Here is a 26,234-nt window from a genome sequence, read left to right as displayed (position 1 = left end):
GGCATACGGCAAAACAAGGGTTGCATTACAATATTTGAAGTGGGGAATTCACCTTGGTGTGGGATCTGTTTCCCTGTATCCCTTATGTCACAGCACCCATGACACCTTCCTTCCCTAACTGTTCAACATACACTGATATTAACCTACTCCAGCTTCTGGCATTAGATTCTGTCGGATGAGAAAACAAGCTAGCGCCAACACACGCAGAACAAAACTATAATTAATACCAACAAGATCAGGATTGTGGGAATTTGCTTTGAGGTAGGTATACACCCTCAAGGGTGGATCCTGATTTACAAAACATGGTTTGGGGAGGGACGATCTTACGGTGGCTGCACCACATAGAACCGAGTGGGGTGGGGGTAATCTTGATGTGTCAGGGCAGAAAATTCCAGAGATAAAAGAATTATCTAATGAAAGAACTTGAAGATGAGAGACCTCTGTAACACAGACTTGTTATTAAATTGCCTGAGGAAGGTAAGAACTGGCGCTGCGGAACCAGGTGGGTCTTGCGCCCACCCTATCTTTTTTCCCCTCAGGCCTTGAACGCCAGAAATGAGATGCGTGTGAAGACAGTAGTATGGCAGACAATCAACAAGAAATAGGCCGGACACTCACCACTCTTCCCATCCTCACAAACATATTTTCAGAGCTGGCTGTAGCCAAATTAACATTTGTATTGTGGAAAGCTCCACTGTTACATAGGAATGCTGAGATCAAAATGTGAAGAACAATTTAACTTTCTACATCACCTGTAATGGAAATAATAAATCACTTCTAATGATAGCCTTGTCAAGAAAATACTGAGTAGCACAATTGGTCCATTAGTCCACTGGGTTGCACAGTGCTTTCTGTTTTGCTCCTGTTTGTTTATGATTTATGTTAAGACATTCAAAGGGATCACTTTTACTTATATTTTTAAATGTTTTCTGCTTTGCATTGGGAAAACGGATCTGCTTTGCTGATGGGAGATGCACAATTTATAGTAAACATGTGGGTTCTTGGGGTGGTAGTCAACTAAGTTGTACTCAGAGTTGACCTATTAAAATTAATATATAACTTAGTTGTGCTCATTAATCTCAATGGATCTACAGTGGTACCTTGGTTTGCATACGTCTTGGTTTGCATAAGTTTTGGATTACAAACACGGAAGTGCATGTCCCAGTTTGCAACCTTTTTTGGATTACAACCCATTTTTTTGGATTATGACCAATTTTTTTTTTTTGAGGCCCCATTGGTGAAAGCGCGCCTTGGGTTACAACCTGTTTTGGTTTACAAACAGACCTCCAGAACGGATTATGGTTGTAAACCAAAGACCACTGTACTCAAAATAGAGCTGAATGTCACTCTAAAGCTCAATCCAGGCAGGGTGGTAGTGTTGGTAGATGGTTGACCACACCTGGGAGATAAGTGTTCAAACCTTTTTGAATAGATTTCCACTCCTTGAGGGTCAAGGTCACAGACTGGAGGTGCTGTTAGATGCAGCCTGAATGGCTCTGTGTGCAATTCTACGTACAATTCAAAGGACTGGTTTTACCATAACCTATAAAGCCCTGTGTAGTTTGGGATCAACTCTGGGACAATGCATCCCCTGATGCTATCTGAGATGGTCATTGTCTTGAGTTCTCCCACCAGATAAGGAGAAGGAGGTGGGGAACAGGAGAACAGGTCCTTTTATGTGTTGGCACCCTGCTTGTGGAGCACACACCATCTGACTGCACACTTAGTGCCTATAATGGGTGGTGGGGGACGATATGTTTATCTGCACAGATGTTCTAATTTAGCGTATGTTGTTCTGTTGTTTTATTCCTTGCCGATTTTAGGATCTTAGCTGGATTATTTTATTCTGCTGTTCTATCTTAGCATGTTTTCTATTCTTAAAATGCTAGCTGCCTCCTAAGTCGCCTTGGTGAAGTGGGCTAGAAATACGTTAATGTAAATAAATCTTTCTGTTAAAAGACTCGCGCTTCCTAAACAGTTCAGCTTGAGAATGCAGATTAATTTAGAGAAGGTGATCCTCCAACTGTAAATTGAGATATGCATTTGTGATCTTACAGAAAGGTCTCTTAGTGAACACGAATTTTGTGGCTAAAACCTCGCGGCACGTTTTGGAGAAGAGTGGTGTTGCAAGAGACCCATCCTGTGGTTTTAATCTCTATTGTTTAACATGGTTTTCCAAAATAGTTTTAACAAGGAACAAAGGAGCCCCTGTAAAGAAACCTGGGCACAATCTACCAGACACTTCTCCTGTATCAAGCTCCATTGACGTGAATGGGAATTGTGCAAGACCCTGATAAGAGACTTAGCTGCCTTTGGTTCTTTCCCTCCCTCAACTGTCACTGAGCAGGAGTCATTTTATCAGGCTACTACGGAAGCAGGGCCATTCTCAGTGTCAGTTCAGTTCAGCTGACAACACATCATAGCTGTCAACCGTCCCTTATTTGGCAGGAAACTCCCTTATCCCAGCGCCGTGTCCCTCTGCTGTCCCTTATTGATGATGTCCCTTAAATTTCCCAGGTTTCAAAGGAAGCAGCTCCTCTCCCTCCCTCCCTGCCGGCCAGGGAGGCTCCAGCTGTGTTGCTTGGCTGCGTTGCTCACCCAATAAGGACTCTAAGAACAACTGGGGGGTGGAGCTTGCATGCCTTGTGCCGATCAAATCGGCCACGTTGCCTGGGGACTCGCCTTTGCTCAGCGCTTCCCAGCAGAGAGGTGACAGTGGTTTTCCTTGCTGCATCCCCTTTGCTGGGTTGTTGCACTGTGGGAACCACCGCTTGAGGCTTCGTTTGGCTGCTGGCTGGGCTTTCTGCCTTTGGCTCGGAGGGGCTCAGAAGCTGAACATACCTGTGCTCTGAAAATCCCTTATTTTGGCTGCTGATCCTTTATTTTCGAGGCTGCTGGTCCCTTATTTTCAAATCTGTAAGTTGACAGCTATGCAACACACTTATTTTTGGCTCCTCCTCTCCCAGAACTATTTCCCTTCCAACTGGTCATTCTAAAAAACTTCAAGACGTTTAAGAACAAATGCCTGAGTTTCCTTTCTTTCCTCCTCCTTCCCTATCTCTTTTTCTTTTGGAGGCAGACTGTCGATTTTAGTGAGCTGTCTGGGAGCCTTTGCAGCTAAAGAGTTGCTTTAAATAAATATGTGCCAAGAAGGACTGACAATTCTAATTTTCCTGGTAGGCTGTACTGATGGTTAGTGGCTTTGACTAATACTTTGTTCATCCGCCTACTGGGTTTATTTATCTTTTAATTAGCCGGCAAAAGAGAACCATAAAACAAATATAAAACCGATCAAAAACATCAGAAACAAAAGCAATTATCATAGCAACAGTAAAAATACAAAAAGCAGTAGATATAAAATAAGCTAAAACTGGATTTTTTGAAGACCAGCTCCTTGTTTAATCACATATATTAAGGATCAGTCCCCTTGGTTCTCATCTTGATTCTGTGTATGTCTTTTTAGGGAGCACGAAGAGGTCGAATTGATGCGTTTGTGCAAAGTTTGGACAAAAACTTCATGGTTCCAGTAGGTGGTGCTATCATTGCTGGCTTCAGTGACTCCTTCATACAGGAGATCAGCAAAATGTACCCAGGTATATAGTTTTTAAATGGATTTTTCTTCAGGAAACAACCCTGAAAGAAACTCAAATAGCTTATTCTCCCCAATGAGAAAAGAAATGATTTATATCTTATTTCTCTCTTCCCCACCCCCAGGAAGAGCATCAGCCTCTCCTTCATTAGATCTTCTCATTACATTGCTGACCTTGGGCACAAAGGGGTATCAGCAGCTGCTAAAAGAAAGAAAGGTAATATTTCAAAATTAACTGATGGCAAATTACATCTTAAGTTGTAATAAACATGTAACAAACATTTTTGGAGCCTCAGCTGCAATAGGCACATGAAGCTTTCTTGTTTGGCCTGTAGCTATGTCTTTGTTGTTGTTTTTAAATGGGCTGGCAACCAAGGCTTTATTTTCTCAGTACCTTGGATCCCGAACACCTTGCGAGTCGAACGTTTTGGCTCCTGAACGCCGCAAACCCAGAAGTGAGTGTTCCAGTTTGCGAACGTTCTTTGGAACACGAACGTCTGACGTGGCTTACGTGGCTTCTGATTGGCTGCAGGAGCTTCCTGCAGCCAGTCGGAAGCCGTGCCAAATGTTTAGGAAGTCAAACAGACTTCCGGAATGGATTCCGTTCGACTTCCGAGGTACCACTGGATGTGCCATATTTCCACAGTGGGCTGGTATGCATGCAAAGTTCATCCACAGTTCAGCGCTACATGGATGAGTCTCAGTGAGGCTGGGGCACTCCCCCCTCTTCTTGCTTTCTCCCATGTACAAACCAGGAATGTTCAAACCAGGAATCTTGATTTACAACAATGGTAGCTTGCCAATCAAACGAACTTCAGATCATGGGTTATGAAAGAAACTCAAATAGCTTACTCTCCCCAATGAGAAAGAAGGGACGCGGGTGGCGTTGTGGGTTAAACCACAGAACCTAGGACTTGCCGATCAGAAGGTCGGCGGTTCAAATCCCCGCGACGGGGTGAGCTCCCATTGTTCAGTCCCAGCTCCTGCCCACCTAGCAGTTCGAAAGCACATCAAAGTTTAAGTAGATAAATAGGTACCGCTCCAGCAGGAAGGTAAACGGCATTTCCGTGCACTGCTCTGGTTCACCAGAAGCGGCTTAGTCATGCTGGCCACATGACCCGGAAGCTGTACACCAGCTCCCTCGGCCAATAAAGTGAGATGAGCACCGCAACCCCAGAGTCGGTCACGACTGGACCTATTGGTCAGGGGTCCCTTTACCCTTTTACCACCCCAATGAGAAAAGAAATGATTTATAACTTATTTCTCTCTTCCCCACCCCAGGAAGAACATTAGCCTCTCCTCCAGCTTGATTAGCAAATGGTTGTTTGTTCTATACCAAGATTCCTTGTTGTGAGTCGAGGCCCCGCTCCCCGCTTTGTGATGAAATAAGACACATGGCCACAAGTAATTTAGGTTAATGGGCTAAAAAAGGCCACAACTTTATTGGTTACAGAATGTGAGTGGTATTGGCTTAGGCACTGGATCCAAACTGACTATACTTGACTCCTGCCCGCTCTGTAGGGAGGCACACAAGGGTTAACAACCTGTAGGGGGAGATCGTTGATGCAAATCAACTGGAAGCTTTCCCCTAGAGTCACTGGGGTCGGGCCATGGCCCTAGCCACTACCTGGGCATCAGACAGGAATCACGACCACTGGATTCCTTTAACAGAATACCCTTCAAGAGGAGGGGTAGGTGATGGCCACAACCTCCCCTCCAACACATAACACATTTTCCAACGGTGACAATTTGCTACGAGGTAGGTGAAAAAACAAATGGTTGGTGCCAATCTGCCAAGTGGAAAAAATTCCTACCAGGCCCCTTGGACAACCAAGGTGACCAACCGAGGTCCATAGCAAGGTCAGGTGTGGAATGCATGAGACTAGAGGGAGGGAGATCTGTGTGTGCAGGAAACAAACAGGCTGAGCCACAGTCCTGCGCTCATTTAAGAGCGCCAAACTATGCCCCCCCCCCGCCAGCCATATTGGCTGGCTCCGGGCATGACGCAGGTCAGAGACACTTTGTGACGCAGTGGGCCATCCACGCCCACTGTGAAGCATGGGAAGCAAGACCCGCTCACAACCTCTCCCCTCGGAGAAGAGGAGAGGTTTTCACAAATAGCACTAAGCTGAGATTCTTTGAAACTAAAAGGTAAATTGGCTGAAGTCTAGAGCTGGGTGGTATCTGGTTTTCAACACCGCAATATATCACCAGCTAAACATTGTGATATATCAATATATCACGATGTCTGAAATAAGGGGGACGCGGGTGGTGCTGTGGGTTAAACCACAGAGCCTAGAGCTTGCCGATCAGAAGGTCGGCGGTTCAAATCCCTGCTACGGGGTGAGCTCCCGTTGCTCAGTCCCTGCTCCTGCCAACCTAGCAGTTCGAAAGCATGTCAAAGTTCAAGTAGATAAATAGGTACCACTCCAGCAGGAAGGTAAACGGCATTTCCGTGCACTGCTCTGGTTCACCAGAAGCGGCTTAGTCATGCTGGCCACATGACCCGGAAGCTGTACACCAGCTCCCTCGGCCAATAAAGTGAGATGAGCGCCACAACCCCAGAGTCGGCCACGACTGGACCTAATGGTCAGGGGTCCCTTTTCCTTTACCTGAAATAAGGATGGAGCTATGTAGAGGCATTGGCTGGCTTCACTGTTTTTCTCGCATCATGATTGTTGCCGGCACCTGCTCTTGTGATTCGCTGGCCCCTGCAGGAGGCAGGGGAGAGCTGTGCCAGCAGAGTTAACGGGGGCTGCAAGAACCGAGAAATGGCTTCACGGTTTTTCCCACGTGGTGATTTTTGCATAGCACACAAACACACATGCATATCATGATTCGGGTTATATTGCCAGGTCAAAAATTATGAAACAGAAATTATATAGACTTCAAACCGGGTTTGGACGATGGATCACCCTGCCCTTCTGAAGTCTGCCATGAGAGCCTGGTGCTTTGCTCAGGCTTGCCCATGTAGTTCTAAGTCATGGTTTAGCATTACATTCTGACCAACCTGGTGCCTTCCATCCTGGAAGCTGCAGGTTGGTCTGCATGAGTCACAACCTTTAAAGCCCTGTATGGCCTAGGACCCTCGTACCTACAGGACCGCCTCTCCTGGTATGTCCCACAGAGGACCTTACGGTCTTCAGACAAAAACATCGTGGAGGTCCCGGGCCACAGGGAGGTTAGTCTGGCCTCGACCAGAGCCAGGGCTTTTTCGGCCGTGGCCCCGATCTGGTGGAACGCTCTGTCACAAGAGACTAGGGCCCTGCAGGACTTGACATCTTTCCGCAGGGCCTGCAAGACAGAGCTGTTCCACCAGGCCTTTGGCCGAGGCACAGTCTGACCCCCTCCTTTGGTATTCCTTATAGAACGCTAGCCCAACGGTTGCCATTAATTTGATTCTGAATTGATTTTAGAATGAATTGATTTTAGAATGTATTTCAATTAATTGTGTTTTTATGTAAATTGTGTTACTTTTACTGTTGTTAGCCGCTCTGAGCTTGGCTTCAGCTGGGGAGGGCGGGATATAAATAATTTTTGTATTATTATTGTATTGTATGCCACCCCACTGAGCCCTTCCATTCTGTCTGGGGTTTGAATTATGGTCTTAGACTATAATAGGTTAGACATACCCAAGACCACCCAATAAGATTTTTCTGATAATAGGATTACCTAGCCCTCTAATTTCAAATTTGCAAGTATCTTTTTTCCACGCTTGCCTTGATTTGCTGTCACCCTGGTTTATCTGCGTTAGGTGCCTGACCGCAGCCTCAAATGAAACTGTGTGCTGGGTCTACGTCAGACCGTTGGGAAAAGAGAGCTGGATGTTAATGCAGCATGTAGTGGACATGTCTCGATCACAGCATGTTTGGGGAATGGGACCTTGCAGCAAAAACTGCAAGCAACCACCCAGCACTTCCCTGCCAGAAATGATGAGAGTAATTCAGGAATGTCACTGCAAACCACCACCAAGTCTTGCAGTTGAGATGCCATCACCTTGTGATAAATGAGGCTGCAACAAGGCCTAATAAGATCAATAGGGTATGATTTCCCTTATTGATTCCTAGCTAAAAATAATCAAACAGGTCCACAAGCGCAGTCGCAGTGCAACAACCAGCCCTGCGCAGGGGGAAAAGAACTGTGAGTGTTGTGATGCACTTGAAGTTGCAGAGGGCCTAGCTGATCAACAACCCATTAATCACACCACAACATCTTTAAACTCTAGGAAACACAAAAACGACAATTGGAAGTACAATTTTAATTTGGCATCCCCGCTGTGTGTCTCGCTCATAATAGAATCTCCTAAATTTGTTCCTAACTTTGTAAAACTAGTAAGACGAGACCCAGCTATATGCGTGTCGCTGCCCTTTCTTGGACTGCAACACTTCAGGGAATGTGTTTATATGTGGGAGAGGGTGCTTAATAGAGTGGTTCTCAAGCATTGGGATTTTTTAAAAGGGTCTGTTCTGGGAGTATTTGTAGGCTAACAAAACTTGGGACATCAAAATGCATCTGGGACCTAGAGGAAGAAGAAGAAAACAAAATGGTAGCCAGATTATATTTGCAAGGTTTCCTCTCCTTTAACTGAAATGCATTTGTGGAAATCTGACGAATCTCTAATAATTGACCTGAATTGGCAGTACATCAACAAATACTGTATCATTGCTTTCCCCCATTCTAGCGTGATGTGGGAGATCTTCTGATTTGCTGATGTAAGGGATTCTTGACAAATGCATGTTACTTCAGTTCTCGCATCTCTGAACTCTTGAATATTTAATATATTATTTTATTGTTTTGCAAGCTTAGAGCTATTCTCGTGTTAGGCAGAAACAAAGTGACTCGCTGCTACCTAAAATAGAAGCCTCTCTAATTCATGCCTAATACGCCTGTGCCATTGTGTGGTTGCTTTGTGTAAGCAAAACAAAAAAATTCCAACCTGTGGCCTGCAGACAAATGGTTGAACGTGACATGTGGCGCAGCCTCCCCATTTGCTGTTGCAATAAGAATGTCAAGATATACTGTGTCTAGGTCGGTAGTTTCTTAGCAGTGCATGTCACAAGATATAAATAAGATAAGCGCCATGTGAATTTAGAGTACCCCACATGCGTGCATATACGAAGGAAGCCACTCTCTACATCACTGCATGATTCACTGCTCTGATCTTAACTCCTCCCAAAGTGTGTCTCTCTCTCTCTCTCTCTCTCTCTCTCTCTCTCTCTGTGTGTGTGTGTGTGTGTGTTGGGATGTGAGGAAAGCTGATGTCAATTCTGCTCTGACCGCATCAGATGGGATGGGATCTGTCAGTCACTCCTGCTGAAAATCCATGGCAGATTTCGCCACCATACTCAGAGGAGGCTGCCAATTTCTTCTCTGCTTGAGTCGTTGTACAGAGTTTGCTTCCTTCGAGCCAGGAGGCCCAGGCAGATCAGTGACTCGTGTTGAAGAAGCAGGGAGGGAAAGCTCCTGCAAGGGCAATATGTTCTTACTCTTACATGTTAAAGGTAGTCTGAGAAGAGGGAAATACGCACCAGTCTTTAATACAGAAATGTTGAGACTAGTCTGGCCAGAAATTTGAGGCGCAGTGGTCTAGGTACCAGCAGGAACAGCTAATTTGTAATTGTTCTAGTAAAGTCCCATAGTGGCACCTTGGCATAAAATTAATAATAATAATAATAATAATAATAATAATAATAATAAAAAATTTTATTTATATCCCGCCCTCCCCAGCCGAAGCTGGGCTCAGGGCGGCTAACAACAATCAAAATAATCCAACATTCTAAAAACATTCATTATAAAATTAATTAAAATCAAATTAAAATCAAATTGATGGCAACCATTAAGCAAAATTCTGTGCAGATTGCCAGAGGAGGCGGTCAGGCTGCGCCATTACCAAAGGCCTGGTGGAACAGCTCTGTCTTGCAGGCCCTGGGAAAGATGTCAAGTCCCGCAGGGCCCTAGTCTCTTGTGACAGAGTGTTCCACCAGATCGGAGCCACAGCCGAGAAAGCCCTGGCTCTAGTTGAGGCCAGCCTAACCTCTCTGTGGCCTGGGATCTTCAGAATGTTTTTATTTGCAGACCGTAAATTTCTCTGTGGGACATACCAGGAGAGGCGGTCCCGTAGGTACGAGGGTCCTAGGCCATATAGGGCTTTAAAGGTTAAAACCAGCACCTTAAACCTGATCCTGTACTCCACTGGGAGCCAGTGCAGCTGGTAAGTGAAATTCCTAATGATTCTTCGCCAATATACTATTAAAAATGAAAACAATTGTATTGTTCCAGTCCACATACACACAGGTTTCAAAAGTCAGTCTATACTTTTATAAAGCTGAGGGTTAGATTCATAGTGTCAGTACAGTGGTGCCTCGCAAGACGAAAAGAATCCGTTCCGCGAGTCTCTTCGTCTTGCAGTTTTTTCGTCTTGCGAAGCAAGCCCATTAGCGGCTTAGCGGGCTTAGCGGATCAGCTGATAAGCGGCTTAGCAGCTTAGCGGATCAGCTGATAAGTGGCTTAGCGGCTTAGCGGATCAGCTGTTTAGCGGCTTAGCGGATCAGCTGTTAAGCGGCTTAGCGGATCAGCTGATAAGCGGCTTAGCGGCTTGGGGAAAAGGGGGGGAGGAAAAAACCCCCACAGGAACTCGCAAGACATTTTCGTCTTGCGAAGCAAGCCCATAGGAAATTCGTTTTGCGAAGCACCTCCAAAACGGAAAACCCTTTCGTCTAGCGGGTTTTCCGTCTTGCGAGGCATTCGTCTTGCGGGGCACCACTGTAGTTAGGGTTGTATTGAATGTAGAGCTGTGGCTAAGGTTCTGTCAGCATAAGGATTTTGCTTGTCCAATGGACCTTTCTCCTCACACCATCCCAAAAAACTATTCTGTTCTGGTGTTTTCTCAAACCTTCCAAAGAATATCTGGGGACAGCATAGTGCACTTGAAGAGAGGAGGAAAAAAGTCCCATTGCACTAGCAGGAATTAATGGACCACAGGTACTAAGGTTCATTTTGAATTGCCTGGAACCACAAATAATTTGGCTTTGGTAGATGACAAAGCTCAATGAAGACCATATATCTTTAAAAATGATTAATATGTCACTCATTTGTTATTGCTTTAGTTAATATAACGAATAAAGAATTAGATGCTAACGATTTTGGTGAAGAAGCAAATCTAAGCAACCCAACCATATATTTTCACTGAAACAGTAGTTCTGCTCCATAAGCATTATTTTCTAAATGTTGTGAATCAGTTTCTTGTTTCAGATTTGTTGTAGAAATAAGAACTATCACCTTGCTTTTCTTTAGTGTACTTCGAATGTGTGTGTTCCTGAATGGTAAAATTTAATAGTGGTGGTTTATTGCCTTTTGCTCTGTGAAAGCTGAGGCACAGCTATTATGTTCTCAGCAGGAGCTATTTATAGCTTGACATTGAGTGCTCTTTTCTATATTGGTTCCACTACACCTACTCAAAAAAAGAAGCCAGGCTATTAAAAAAAATCAGAATAATTTTCTCCCTTTTCTTGCCTTATCCTCATGTCAAATCTTATTGCAGGTTATTTGAGCTCGCATCAATAAAGAGCCTAGCCAGTGTCTTGCAGAGGGGAGGTTAATCTCTGCAGCAGAACCTGATAGCTCGGCCCAGATTCCTCCTACCTCTGCATGACGCAAAGGAACATGTTTCATGCTCTCCACCTCCGTGAGCGATAAATGGATCCATGACAGCCTTTTGCAAGGCCAGAGAAAGTACTGGAGGCTTTCGGTGCTTTTGTAATACTGTTGACAAATAAACAGGCTGCCTAGGGGCTAGGTAGTGTTTGCTCCTAAAATGGCAATCTATCCTTCTCCCATCCCAGTTATAACCACCCATTGAGCTCCACAGCTGAGTGGATAGTTGAATGCAGGTATTGCTAGCCCACCTAGCCTTACCCACTGTACTGCACTGTCTATCATAGTAGTTTCATGCAACTCTTGTGCAGTGGAGGAGCTGTGTTGTGCTTTTCGGCAGGCTTTTCTATCAGTAATCTGTCTTGTCTGGTTGAGATGACGCAGGATCCAAACTCCCCACTTGTCTGTGTGGAATAGCCCTTTCACACCTGCACAGGTGGAGAAAGATCATTTCCTTCCAGCAGCCACTATTATGGTAGTGGTGGGGCGATACTTGGAAAGGAAGCAGAAAATGCCCTATGGGTAAGTAAAGCGCCTGTGCATTGCTCTTTGGATCCCAACCATTCATTTGCTGGGGTTTTTTTTTTCAAGCTCCACTTAAGATTTTGGAAAGTCTAGTTAGATGAAACACTAAACCATGTCCACTATTAAGCTCAAGTGAATGATTACAAATGAAAGAAAAAGAAAACCTCACATGTCTAGGGCTTTGTCTGCACACTGGGAACTTCCATTCACACAAATCAAGCACAGGCCAAACAGCACTGCTCCAGAAGCTTATTATATATTAAAATGTATGCCACTTTATGGAACCTTCAGGTCCCATAAAGCAGTATACAATTATATTAAAGAATGGAACAAGCGCAACATAATTAAAAGGATCAACACAATTAAAGTGCAATCAGCAGAAAAGCCGCATGACACGTAACCATGCAGAGAAAACAAGTTAATTTAGACGAGTGATTTTTTTCAGGAGGGGACGCAAGGGTACGCATACCCCTAAACATTTTGTGAATCTAACTTTGGCCTCACTGAGGGGCAGTATTTCAATGAGTAGGAAAATGAGAGTACCCCCTAAACATTTTTTTTAGGAAAAAAGCACTGATTTAGACTTGAAAAGGTTAGTGGCAAAGAGGTTAGACCTGCCTCTCAAGGGATCTATTTCCAGAATCTAAGGGTCACAAAACCAAAGCCCTTCCCCACTTACTTAACACCCAGAGTATAGATCATGGGTAGGCAAACTAAGGCCCAGGGGCCAGATCCGGCCCTATCGCCTTCTAAATCCAGCCCGCGGACGGTCAGGAAATCAGCGTATTTTTACATGAGTAGAATGTGTCCTTTTATTTAAAATGCATCTCTGGGTTATTTGTGGGGCCTGCCTGGTGTTTTTACATGAGTAGAATGTGTGTGTTTATTTAAAATGCATCTCTGGGTTATTTGTGGGGCAAAGGAATTTGGTGTTTTTTTCTTTCCAAAATATAATCTGGCCCCCCACAAGGTCTGAAGGACAGTGGACCAGCCCCCTGCTAAAAAAGTTTGCTGACCCCTGCACTAAACCATGGTTGGCATTATGAACATGCACCAGGCACAAGACTCTGGCTCTCTAATCTTGGCATATGGGGAAAGGAGGAAGGCAGAGAGAAAACGTTGGATTCCATTTTGTGGTCCATTGGTTTGCCACTTCATCTAGATAGGCAAACGTTGCCACAAAAAGCGATTAGAAGTTTCTAATCTTGGCACGAAAAAGGAATGGAAAGGGGAGGGGGAAGTAGGTGACCCCAAAGCTCATTCTCATACTGCCAAACCCTGGCTTCTCCGTACATCAGAGTAGCATATGGTTCTGTTCTAACAAAGAGTCAGCCGAATGCTCCTGAAAATAACTCACTCAACACGTCTACTCACTCAAACTGTGTAACAAGGGACACACACACATTTGAGACATCTGTTTTCTTTTGTGTGAAAACTGCAATTTGTGAATATCTCTGGGTTACTGGTTGTTGAAATCCATACTCGGTTGTACTTGTTTAACAGCTGTGGATATGCCACACATTTTAGAGCTAACTTTTTTTCCCCCCCTCAAACGCTGCTGATCTAGCATAAAGCATTGTTTTACTTGCCTTTTTAATCTAATCTCTTCACTTCCCCCATTGGAAATTTAGCTGGCATTTTAGTGCTTAAGTTGTTCAATACTCTTCTAGTATGATAAGATCCTTTTGTGTCTTGAGTTAAATATAGCACTTGCAATGCAGAAAAATCAATGGAATTCGGTTACATTTCTCTTAAGTAAAACTTGTGTTGGGAGTCCTCGTAAATTCCTCACAGAGTAGCCAGATTTTCTAATAGAGGTTAGATATGGATTTGGCCTCACAAAAACTATTGCCGAATACATGGCACTACTAATTTATTGTACGGTAAACTGCTTAGTTAGCTGCTTGTAAGATCTAGACGCGTATTAAAATGGGGAAAAATATAATTCTGAAAGGCAGATCATTTAATAAATCATGGGTGTTTACTGTTTCGTTCCCCCTTGTTTCACCATGTCACTTCAGTCAGCCAGCCACAATTAATTAATAGCTTTAACGTCCTGGTTTTAAATTAGCTGGTTTTACTGCTGCGAAAAGCTCCTAAAAGCTCAGCTCTGAAAGCTGCTTTGTTTGGGCGTCCTTGTGGTAGTCTTGCTTGGGGGATTAGCCAAGGGGTGAAGATTTCTGCCAAATCCACTATCCATGGCGTGTATATTGTTCCTTGGCTTTTGTGAGGAGTGGGACATGGGTTGCTCTTCAATCCTCATAACGTTGGATCTGCGAGAGGAGGCTGGTCTAATCCCTGCCCTGCCTCCAAAATTTTTCATGCCACTACACTGACTGAGAAATTACCGTATTTTTCGCCCTATAGGACACACTTTTTCCCCTCCAAAAATGAAGGGGAAATGTGTGTGCGTCCTATGGGGCGAATGCAGGCTTTCGCTGAAGCCTGGAGAGCGAGAGGCGTCGGTGCGCACCGACCCCTCTCGCTCTCCAGGCTTCAGGAAGCTATCCGCAAGCCTTGGGAGCCCGAGGGAGTTCCCGCCGGGCTCCCAAGGCTTGCGGACAGCTGCCTGCAGCCCGAAACCTGGGGAGCGCAGCCTGTTCTGGGGGCTGGGCTCGGGGGAAGCTTGGGCTTCCCCTGCCCCAGCCCCGCGCCTGGGGGGAGGATAATTTTTTCCCCTTTATTCCCCCCCCCAAAAAAACTAGGTGCACCTTATGGGCCGGTGCGCCCTATAGGGCGAAAAATACAGTAATTTGATTTGAACTCAGGACTCATCCAGACTTCCTTTTGTGCTGTGTTTCTAGGCACAAGTCTGTGTCCTAGTGTTTTTTTTTCCTTTTCTTTTATTGTGACTTGGGCCAGTCACACTTCTCTGAAGTCTCTCAGCCCCACTCACCTCACAGAGTGTTTGTTGTGGGGGAGGAAGGGAAAGGAGAATGTTAGCCGCTTTGAGACTCCTTATAGGGAGTGAAAGGCGGGATATCAAATCCAAACTCTTCTTCCTCCTCCTGGTGCTTTCCCCAGGAAAATCCGTGTTGTGCTGCTGAATCGGAGCAAACAGCAATTGGGTTTTCTGCCATTTGCTCCGATTCAGTGGTAAAACACAGATTTCCCAGGGGGGGAAAGCACCTACTTTGGGATACAAGCTTTATCTGGGACCAACTAAGTTTCCCTGGTCTTTGGCGACATCCTTTCAGCTGGTCCCTGTAAAATAATAATAATTTAATAATTTATTATTTATACCCCGCCCATCTGGCTGAGTTTCCCCAGCCACTCTGGGCAGCTCCCAATCAAGTGTTAAAAACAATGCAGCATTAAATATTAAAAACTAATAATAATAATAATAATAATAATTCCTGTAAAAAGATGCGGGAAGACACTGCTGTTGGTTTCCTCAATGCTGTTTGATTAGCCAGCAGCGCCTGGTCTTTGTTGACCTCAAACCTGCTTGCTGCTGCTTTTGTTTTAATGGATTACTGTATTTTTTGCTCTGTAAGACTCACTTTTTCCCTCCTAAAAAGTAAGGGGAAATGTGTGTGTGCGTCTTATGGAGCAAATGCAGGCTGCGCAGCTATCCCAGAAGCCAGAACAGCAAGAGGGATCGCTGCTTTCGCTGCGCAGCGATCCCTCTTGCTGTTCTGGCTTCTGAGATGCAGAATATTTTTTTTCTTGTTTTCCTCCTCCCAAAACTAGGTGCGTCCTGTGGTCTGGTGCGTCTTATAGAGCGAAAAATACGGTAATCTAAATATTAAGTAGGAAATACTTGGTGGCAAACGTGAAGACACAAATTTCCGGTGAAGAATAGCCAAAAAAAGAACTAAAAGCAGTTGATCCCCCTTCTCTCCCCCTAGGAAATGTTTTCCTACCTTTCGGAGAATGTGAAGAAATTAGCGGAAGCTTACAACGAGAGGCTGCTGGAAACACCTCACAACCCCATCTCCTTAGGTAATTAAAGTATTGTGGGATGGTTGCATCTGCAGAGAAGAAATCTGCAGTGTAATAAAGCAGAGGGTGATCATATCATGGTAAATGTCGTTTGTGACTTTTACTTCTGAACTGTCCAGGGAAGGATTTGTTGTTGTTAATGGGAATTACAGTGATACCTCAGGTTACAGATGCTTCAGGTTACAGAATCCACTAACCTAGAAATAGTACCTCAGGTTAAGAACTTTGCTTCAGGATGAGAACAGAAATCGTGCTCCAGCGGTGCGGCGGCAGTGGGAGGCCCCATTAGCTAAAGTGGTGCTTCAGGTTAAGAACAGTTTCAGGTTAAGAACAGACCTCCGGAACGAATTAAGTACTTAACCCGAGGTACCACTGTACTGTCTTATTTATTTTATAGTACAGTACATTGATTATTGCTTTCATTTTATGGATCAATGGTCTCGTTAGATAGTAAAATTCATGTTAAATTGCTGCTTTAGGGGTTGTTTTTAAAAGTCTGGAACAAATTAATTCTATGTGCAGGTGTGTGCGTGTGACATCTGTACTGCAGCGGCGGGTACCCACAATCCTGAGGGCAAGATGACACCCCTGCTAGGAAGCCTAACTCCCTAGTAGATGTGGTTAAGACTAATACAGTGGTACCTCGGGTTACAGACGCTTCAGGTTACAGAATCTGCTAATCCAGAACTTGTACCTCGGATTAAGAACTTTGCTTCAGGGTGAGAACAGAAATCGTCTGGCAGCAGCAGGAGGCCCCATTAGCTAAAGTGGTACCTCAGGTTAAGAACAGTTTCAGGTTAAGAACGGACCTCCGGAACGAATTAAGTTCTTAACCCGAGATACCACTGTATAGAAATGTTGGAAATAAATAAATAGGCTGATTTCCCCCCACCCCCATATGAATGGGACACTTAGGCATCTCTCTCTCTCTCTCTCTCTCTCTCTCTCTCTCTCTCTCTCTCACACACACACACACACACACACACACACTTTTCCAAAACTTTCTACTAGTGTTTGCTGTAGAAAGGAATTATTATAAATTACAGTAACCTTCTTAACTTGTATTTTCAGCTATGTCGCTCAGAGAGCTAGATAAACAAAGTGGGACAGCTGTCACGCAGCTTGGATCTATGCTTTTCACCAGACAAGTGTCTGGCGCAAGGTAAGTACTTCCGTTAACGCCTCCGATTCAAAAACGAATTGAAGCAAATTTTCCGGGAGCAAGCCTCACTTCAGTTGGAGCCAGTCTCAAAACTGACCCAAAAGATATGCAGAGGTTGGCAGGACAGAGCTTGCATGCAACTTGGTTCTGTGCATGTTTACTCTGAAGCAAATCCCACTGATTTCAGTGGCACTCACTCCCAGGTGAGGGCAGCTGGAACCCAAACCTCCCTTATGTGGGGCGTTGGTAGTATCCTGCCTGCAGAAGGTTGCAAAGTGTGGCATTCCAAGGGCTGAGCTGGCCCTGGATCAACTGGATCCCAAGTTGGTCTCACAGCCAGTGACTGCCAGCATTGGTGGTTGGGAGTCTGGATTGGACCCTTAGTAGGTTTGCTTTCCTTTAAAAAGGTAAAGGGACCCCTGACTGTTAGGTCCAGTCGTGACCGACTCTGGGGTTGCGGCGCTCATCTCGCTCTATAGGCCGAGGGAGCCAGCGTTTGTCCGCAGATAGCTTCCAGGTCATGTGGCCAGCATGACTAAACCGCTTCTGGCAAACCAGAGCAGCGCACGAAAACACTGTTTACCTTCCCGCCAGAGTGGTACCTATTTATCTACTTGCACTTTGACTTCCTTTCGAACTGCAAGGTTGGCAGGAGCAGGGACCGAGCAACGGGAGCTCACCCCGTCGCAGGGATTCGAACCACCGACCTTCTGATCAGCAAGTCCTAGGCTCTGTGGTTTAACCCACAGCGCCACCCGCGTCCCTTGCTTTCCTTTAAGTCACCATAATTACCCCGGAAAAGTTCAACAAATTAGGTTGTTCTGTGTTTCATTTCTGGGTGTATTTCTGTATGTAACTTTTTTCCCTTTTCCCCTCCCCTTTCAGGGTCGTTCCCCTTGGGTCTCAGCAAACAGTGAGTGGTTACACTTTCAAAGGCTTCATGGCCCATACAAACAAATACCACTGTGCCTACCTCAATGCTGCTTCAGCCATTGGAATGACGAAAGAAGATGTTGATGTGTTCTTGAAAAGACTTGATAAGTGCTTGAAGGCTCTAAGCAAAGGGAAGAACGATGAAAAAGGTTCCCCAGCACTGAATGAAGAAGTGGCCTCCGGTATGGAAAAGTGCAATTTAGTCGAAGAAGATGACCAAAAATAGCTTAAGGAAGATTCTTCCCAACTTAGGATGTTCAGCATTTTTATCAGGGCCATGTCATGCAACCTGCAGTACAATTAATGGGGGAGAAATAACCAAAATGTTAAGTGATGCAGGACACATTCCTGTGATGCATTAATTCCATTTAAATGAATGGAAGGTGTGCAAGTGCTGTTGTGCAGCTCCCATTCATTTCAGTGGGTCTTGCACTTTCCTTTTTATGTTTACACATTCACATTTCCTTGTGAATGATAAATATTGGAGCGTGGCTTTATTTTCACCTAAGAAACCAGTTCATTGGTTAGGGAGTTTTCCTTTCTGTATAACGCAGGTTATTCAGTGATAACAGGTTATTCTCTACCTTATGAGCTCCATTTTGCATGTGAGCGAAAACGGAAAGGGATTTCATTTTTAATTCATCCGTAGTCCAGTAGGCTTTGCTTTTTTTTGACTCAACAGACCTCTTACAGATGGAAGCATAATGGTGCCCTGTGATGGTGCCTTGCGTTCTGTTTTAGAGTTTAGGAGAAGCCAACATGATGTGCAGAGATTGTTGGACTCCCAGCTCCCATCAGCCACAGCCAGCATAGTCAACGGTCAGGGGCATGGGAGTTGTACAACAACATCTGGAGGATGCCATATTGACTACCACTGCTGTAGTGCCTCAAAAGGGGGACCATTTCTCCCCTGAGCTGATTTTAATATGTTATTATGCATTGCTGCTTTCCGGGTATTGGATTCCATATTATGACAGTAACACCAAAACGCAATTCTGAAGTCCAGAGTTATCGTCAGAGTCAGCTAGCATTCCTTCCACTTCTGGGTTGGCCCCTAGCATTGTAGCACTGCCTACGGTCAGCGAATTTAGAAGGTTATCTCAAGTGGTGTGAGATTCAGGCAGAACGAAATGGTAGCCATGGAAGTTGCGTATAAATCTACCCTTTATGTGCTAAAGAATACATGGCAGTAACTATTCTTGCTTGTAATCCTGTAACAGTATACTACAACTGTAGTATATGTGTGATTGCCATTTATGCATAACGGAGCCAGGATACTCAGTGACTGATTCATAACTGTTGCAGCAACAGTACTGAGTTATTGTGCTATTGGCACGTGGGGTGCAATGTTTGTTTCTTGTTCTCTCTCTTGTCAGGAAAAGTCATCTAGATAACATTTGTGTGTTACGCATCTGTATTTTGCGGTCTGGCATTCAAACTTGGTTATATGGGATGTTACGACATACATAACTACACTCTACCTTATTTGCTGCAACCTTCCTGTTCCATTTTCACTCACACAGCACCCTTAGGTGCGGCTTAAAGTGAAGTATCAACTTTATTATAAGGGAAGCAAGGTAAAAGATGTGTAGTTCTGCCAGTGAGAACAAGACAGCTTCAAAGGTCGCCCACGCACAAGACTCAATACAAGGTTATTATGCATGCTGAAGAACCTCTGAATTCTTTAGACTTAAGAGCTTTAATTCAAATAATTGAGTTTGATTTGTAACGGGTTGCTGTAGACATGAGAATAAGTAATTGCGATCAGTGGATGTTCTCAGGTAAATTTAGGTGGGCACTCTGGTCATCTTAATTGAATAAATTATGAGTTTTTCCTTGGTTTTTTGTGGTGAATATTTTCTACCCCTCACCTTGCCACCCACCAAAACTCACTTTTCCCCGATTTTCGTATCATTTGTGAGAGGATGACTCAAAAGACCTCTTCATTTATGTGTGCAATATCACCATTTCAATTGAGAATCCTGTGCTTAGGGCTGGTGTGCAGCTTTTATGGTAATGTGATAGCTCTTTTATATAAAGTCTCCCACAAGGCAGCTTTCACCATCGTGGAAGCTGATGACATTATGTGACAGCTCACGCTAATTGTGCAATTTTCTTAAGTAGGCAAATTCCCTTTAAGGCTATGAACATTTAGGAACTTTTAGCTTCTCTGCTATTTATATATTCATTTATTAGAGTTATATTCCACCTTTCCATCGGGCAGCTCAAGGAAGTGTACATGGTTCTCCTCTCCTTCGTTTAATCCCAACAGCAACCCCGAGAGGTAGGTTAGGCTCAGAGGCAGTGACTGGTCACCCAGTAGTCTTCTTGGCTGAGTGGAGATTTGAACACTGGTCTCCTAGGCCCTACTCTGACACTCATCCACTACACCATACTGCTCTTTAAGCCAGATAGAGTAATATTCCCCAACCTGGGGGCCTTCAGATATTTTGGAATGCAGCTCTCATTAGCCCTGATTTTTGGCTGTTCCAGCTGGTCCTGATGGGAACTGGAGGGTTATAAAAACGATGACTGGTGTGGAGAGCTGGAACAACTTCTGGAAAACGTTGGTTCTCCCACCAAAGCTGATAAATGGTTGGGTTAAATTCATGGAGGATAGTTGCATCTATAACTAATAGTCAAATTGCCAGATGTTTTATTCTTCATGTTGTGCTTAGGAGCTTTCTAGAGATATCTGATGGCTAGCCATAGTTGGAAATGAGTGAGTTGGATAGATCTCAATCTATTCAAGCAAGGTGATTCTTATTGTCCCTAACCTAATGCACCACTCCCAACCCCAGGCCACCTGAACTGTGTCAGATCGCCAGGGCTGGCTCCAGCAGTAGCAGATGGTTGCCTGTGTTGCTGCTCTATACTGGGGTGCAGAAGTGGAGATGCGAGGTCAGCAAAGTGGAAATGCGCCAGCCCTTCTGGATAGATCCTACATATTTACCGTATTTTTCACTTTATAGGACACACTTTTTCCTCTCCAAAAATGAAGGGGAAATGTGTGTGCGTCCTATGGAGCGAATGCCGGCTCCTTGGCTTCAGCGATAGCAACGCGAAGCCTCCGAAGCGCAGAGGGAGAGCTCCCCCCGCGCTCCAGAGGCGTCGTGTTGCTTTTGCTGAAGCCCCCGGAGCACAGGGAACTCCTGCTGTGCTCCGGGGGCTTCAGGCAGCTATCTGCAAGCCTTCGGAGCGCAGTGGGAGTTCCACTGCGCTCCGAATGCTTGCGGATGGCCGTCTGAAGCCCCCAGAGTGTAGTGCGAACGCCCACTGCACTCCGGGGGCTTCAGGCGGCTATCCGCAAGCCTTCGGAGCGCAGTGGGAACTCCCGCTGCGCTCCGAAGACTTGCGGATAGCCGCCTGAAGCCTGGAGAGCGAGAGGGATCGGTGCACACCAATCCCTCTTGCTCTCCAGGCTTCGCTTCGCTGGAGAGGCGCTGCACAGTTTTCCCTCTCTGCACAACGCCCCTTCAGTGAAACGGGAGGAAAAATGGAAGGGGCTCCGTTTCTCCTGCCACTTCACTGAAGGGGCGCTGAGCAGAGAGGGGGAGAATTTTTTTTTCCTGTTCTCCCCCTCTTATGGTCTGGTGCGTCCTATAGAGCGAAAAATATGGTCTTTATTTTTTCATAAAATTCATATACCACTTGGTTGTGGACAAAAACTCAGAGTGGTTTACAAAAGATAAGACAGTAAAATTGGGGGAAATTTACAACCGTACATTGAAATATACAAAAGTTAAAATACAAACAAACGGCTCAACTTTCTAAGCATGTGGGTCGGCTTGTCTACACAGGAAACTTTTTTATCAGGTGCCTAAAAGGCTACAGTGAAGACACCTGTTTGATCTCAAGAGGCAGTGCAGGTGCTGCCACACGAAACAATTGAATTCTTACAAATGCAGAACGGGTATTATGTGGCGCTTGTCGGAGTGCCAGTTCCTCCAATAAAAGTGGCCAAGTAGCTACGTGCAGGTCAAGGCGATCTCATAGGTAAACTGGTCCCAGCTTGTTAAGGGCTTATATACTAATAGTAACACCTTGAACTTGGCCCAATAGGAAATCGGCAAGCAGTGCAGATCTCTGAGCACAGATGTTATATGTTGGAAAGGCCTTGCCCTTGTCAGCAATTGTGCTGCAGCATTCTGCACTAACTGCAGCTTCCAGATCAAGTGTGAGGAAAGCCCACATAGCGTGCATTGCAGTAATCTAGTTTTGAAATGACCAACGCATGATCTACTGTGGCAAGGCTTTCCCGGTCCAGGAATGGCCACAGCTGTCAAACCAACCGCACTTGGTAAAAGGCATTAATGTCCCTACATTCACAAATGTGAGTCCTCATAGTCCCATGGATTATTGGTCGTAAGGAGGGTGTGGACTGGTGTAACTCTTCCTAGCTAGGGTGGTGTATGTGATGTGATTCCTGGGAGCTTTGGGAGGAGTAGCACCTGAAGACCTCAACTTCCATCTTTATAAAACAATAATAATAATTTATTATTTGTACCCCGCCCATCTGGTTGGGTTTCCTCAGTCACTCTGGGCGGCTTCCAACAAAGATTAAAAATACATTAAAATGTCACACATTAAAAACTTCCCTGAACAGGGCTGCCTTCAGATGTCTTCTGAATGTCAGGTAGTTATTTATCTCTTTGACATCTGATGAGAGGGTATTCCACAGGGCGGGCGCCACTACTGAGAAGGCCCTCTGCCTGGTTCCCTGTAGCTTTGCTTCTCGCAATGAGGGAACCGCCAGAAGGCCCTCGGCGCTGGACCTCAGCGTCAAGTTTCAAATCCTTTATAGCTATGTAAAGGTTAGCATTTATAATAAAGTAGGTGCCTTAAACCTATCAAACTCTGATAGGAGATCAAACAACAAGGGTGGTTCCTGGCTGCAGGTTTACAATCTAAAAGGTATGGCACAAAAGAAATGAGAAAGGAATTGGGAAGCAAGCAAATTTAAGTCCCCATTCCTAAAGTTACATTAATTGTTTTTAGGCTACCAGCAGCTCTGTGTGTATGTGGGGGTGCTTTTAGTTGGGATCGCAGTATGGGAGGAAAGTATGTTCTGCAGTTCTAAGGAAAATAGTGTCCTCCTTGTGCCTGATGAAGACATATTCAGTGTTGCATCTACTTTTGTCCTTATACTGAATAGAAAACCTGGGAATGCAAGAGAATCCCTTTATTCAATGCAAAAAAATAATATAAATGTGCAAACATCTTTCTGGTTTTGGGAAGTTGCTGCAGCACAGAACATTGAGAAGAAATAAAAACCTACCAAATGCAGCAAGCAGCCTTGTGTCAAGGAAGCAAAAAAGGCTGCAAATGTAAAAAGGTTGGCACTGCACCTTAACATATGCAAGCCAAGTGATCTATACTGTGTAATCATCAGTTTTCGCAGAAAGGGATAAAGCCCAGAAGCTTACCAAATGCTCCCGTCTTACATCAGCATTTACAGTTGGTTGGGTTGCTGTATATTTCTTGAATTTCTATCCTGCTTTTCATACAAGCTGGTTCCAAAACAAAAATAATTCTGATGGGGGTAATCGAGAGAACATGTTTTATTTATTTATAAAAGTTTATACTGCCTATTAAGGGACACGAGTGGCGCTGTGGGTTAAACCACAGAGCCTAGGGCTTGCCGATCAGAAGGTCAGCAGTTCGAATCCCCATGACGGGGTGAGCTCCTGTTGCTCGGTCCCTGCTCCTGCCAACCTAGCAGTTCAAAAGCACAGCAAAGTGCAAGTAGATAAATAGGTACCGCTCCAGCGGGAAAGTAACGGCATTTCCATGCGCTGCTCTGTTTCGCCAGAAGTGGCATAGTCCTGCTGGCCACATGACCCGCAAGCTGTACGCCGGCTCCCTCGGCCAATAAAGCGAGATGTGCGCCACAACCCCGGAGTTGTCCTAATGGTCAGGGGTCCCTTTACCTTTATACTGCCTATTACAGCCTGTCTCAAGGCAGTGTACAAGTTAAAATGATAAAATAAAATCTCAGGAATAGAAATGTAAAATTCTACTGATAATCCCCAGGGCCACCATTAATTAATTCCTGGCATTAAATCCCAGAAAAGTGAACAGAGATGCTTTTATCAAACCCTAAAATATCATCAGTACTGGTGTTTAGAAGGGTTCTAAAGGGAAGTGACTCCAAAGAAGAAGAAGAGGAGGAGGAGGAGGAGTTTGGATTTGATATCCCGCTTTATCACTACCCGAAGGAGTCTCAAAGCGGCTAACATTCTCCTTTCTCTTCCTCCCCCACAACAAACACTCTGTGAGGTGTGTGGGGCTGAGAGACTTCAGAGAAGTGTGACTAGCCCAAGGTCACCCAGCAGCTGCATGTGGAGGAGCGGAGACGTGAACCCGGTTCCCCAGATTACGAGACTACCGCTCTTAACCACTACACCACACTGGCTCCCTTCATAGGAAGGGGGCTGCCTGCAAACAGGTTCTCCCCCTAGCTGCAACCAAGCACAATGCTTGGATGATGCATCTTTCCCCAACCTTGGGTCTCCAGATGTTGCTGGTCTCCCAATTCCAGCCAATATGGCCAACGATCAACTCCCACTCCCCTTGCACCTTGTAGCATCTTTAGGTGACTATGTACAAAAACGTGAACATGTGATCTGACAACAAACGGGAGGAGGCCTAGGCAGGCTCCAGTTTATATCCAGGAGCAGGGCTGAGTGACGCCTATTGGCCAGTTGGACCATCCCCGTGGGATGTTTGCACCTAAGTCTGCCTACTGGCCGATCTGCAGGCAGGCTGCAATTCTTCCCTGCAGAGTGCCAGATTGCGGACATGGACTTAGCCAGGCCGCGCCGCCTGACCATTGAAGGTAAACGGACTTCTCTTATTCTGCCTTCCAGAGATGAATAAGCGTAATAAAAGAATTCAGCATGAAATGAAAGCAAAGTGAATCAAGGGCCTAAAATTACCGTATTTTTCGCTCTATAGGACACCCTTTTCCCCCTCCAAAAATGAAGGGGAAATGTGTGTGCTTCCTATGGAGCGAATGCAGGCTCCTTGGCTTTAGCGATAGCAACGCGAAGCCTCCGAAGCGCAGAGGGAGAGCTCCCCCTGGGCTCCGGAGGCTTCGCGTTGCTTTCGCTGAAGCCGCCTGAAGCCCCCGGAGCGCAGTGCGAACTCCTGCTGCGCTCTGGGGGCTTCAGGTGGCTATCCGCAAGCCTTCGGAGCGCAGTGAGAGTTCCGAAGAGCGCAGTGGGAGAGGGGTCAGTGCACACCGATCCCTCTTGCTCTCCAGGCTTCGCTTCGCTGGAGAGGCGCTGCACAGTTTTCCCTCTCTGCGCATCGCCCCTACAGTGAAGCGGGAGGAGAAATGGAAGGGGCTCCATTTCTCCTGCCGCTTTGCTAAAGGGCTGCTGAGCAGAGAGGGGGAGAATTTTTTTTTCTTGTTCTCCCCCTCCTATGGTCCGGTGCGTCCTATAGAGCGAAAAATACGGTATCCTGGAACTCTTTTCCTTGCTCCCTTCATTTTTTCATCTCATATCAGTCTTTTGGGTCCATAAGCAAACTAGAGAATGGTACATGTTAAGGATGGTTTGTTAACTTAGGACAATCGATGCAGACCCTATGAAGGAAAAAAGGAATGATTGAGATGAGAATTAGGGGTGCCAGCCTTTTACCTAGGAGAGCTTCTGTGTCTAACCAGCAGGATTTCAACAGATTCATCTGCAAGAAGGGGGAAGTTTCACCTGCTGAATTCAGCTTTCAGGATATAGGAGGTCTATCAGATCAAAGTCTTGGCCACTTTCAGAACTCTGTTGATTAATGACAAATCTGGCCTCCCCTTCCCAAAATATTTATTTCATGGTCTCTTGTCTATGCACAGCCATTATCTCCAAACTCTGAGGAACGCATAGTTGGCTCCCTCACTGTTTGTAGGATTGACAGATAGATGAATATGAGAGCAAGAAAATGACATCTGGAAAGCCAATTGATGGCCAGTTAAACTGTTCCGTTTCAGTAATTGAGAAAGAAAGTGCTCTAAGATTGTTTTCTTCCTCCTCCTCCTCGTGATATATCCCATTTGGCTCTTTACTGCAAGTCAACCTCCCCCGCCCCCCCCCCCAGCTCCTTGTCAAGAAATACAGGTCAGCATTCCAAACAGCCGAATCCTAGGCAGTATTTAGGAGAATTTGCTTACTCTAGACAGAAATACTGCAGCAAAGAAGGCAATATATATAAAAAACGATCTTATCAGGGGGAAACAGGTGCTGTGGTCACCATATCAAGGTCACTAGCATTTTTTAAAAACTGCTCCAAAATGTTTAACAGACATTTGCTCCTACCGAATGATTGGAGATTTGCCCACAGAATGCATTCAGGCCACAATCCTGCATACAATTGCTTTGGAAGTAAGCCCCCTGTTATGTCTCCCAGGGACAGAACCACAGCATGTTTTAT

General features: G+C 45.2%; 1 protein-coding gene across 2 annotated transcripts in view; it reads left to right on the top strand.

Moving 5' to 3' along the window:
- SEPSECS (Sep (O-phosphoserine) tRNA:Sec (selenocysteine) tRNA synthase) overlaps positions 1–19,648 on the top strand; it is a 39,590-nt gene extending 19,942 nt beyond the window's left edge. Inside the window, exons 7-12 of one of the 2 annotated variants that reach the window (XM_083630583.1) lie at positions 3,464–3,593; positions 3,715–3,806; positions 15,619–15,712; positions 16,784–16,874; positions 17,760–17,787; positions 18,549–19,648. In XM_083630583.1, coding sequence (XP_083486709.1) covers positions 3,464–3,593; positions 3,715–3,806; positions 15,619–15,712; positions 16,784–16,874; positions 17,760–17,787; positions 18,549–18,620 — 507 coding nt within the window. In that variant the 3' untranslated portion in view covers positions 18,621–19,648. Of the gene's footprint in view, positions 1–3,463; positions 3,594–3,714; positions 3,807–15,618; positions 15,713–16,783; positions 16,875–17,759 lie in introns of both variants that reach the window. The other variant, XM_083630582.1, reaches the window with a different exon arrangement.
- The last annotated feature ends 6,586 nt before the right edge of the window (positions 19,649–26,234 follow it).

This window comes from Podarcis filfolensis (assembly GCF_964270895.1).
Source record: "Podarcis filfolensis genome assembly, chromosome: 9".
Lineage (NCBI taxonomy): Eukaryota > Metazoa > Chordata > Lepidosauria > Squamata > Lacertidae > Podarcis > Podarcis filfolensis.
Note: the sequence above shows the minus strand (reverse complement) of the source record. Positions and strands in the feature narration are given on the sequence as shown.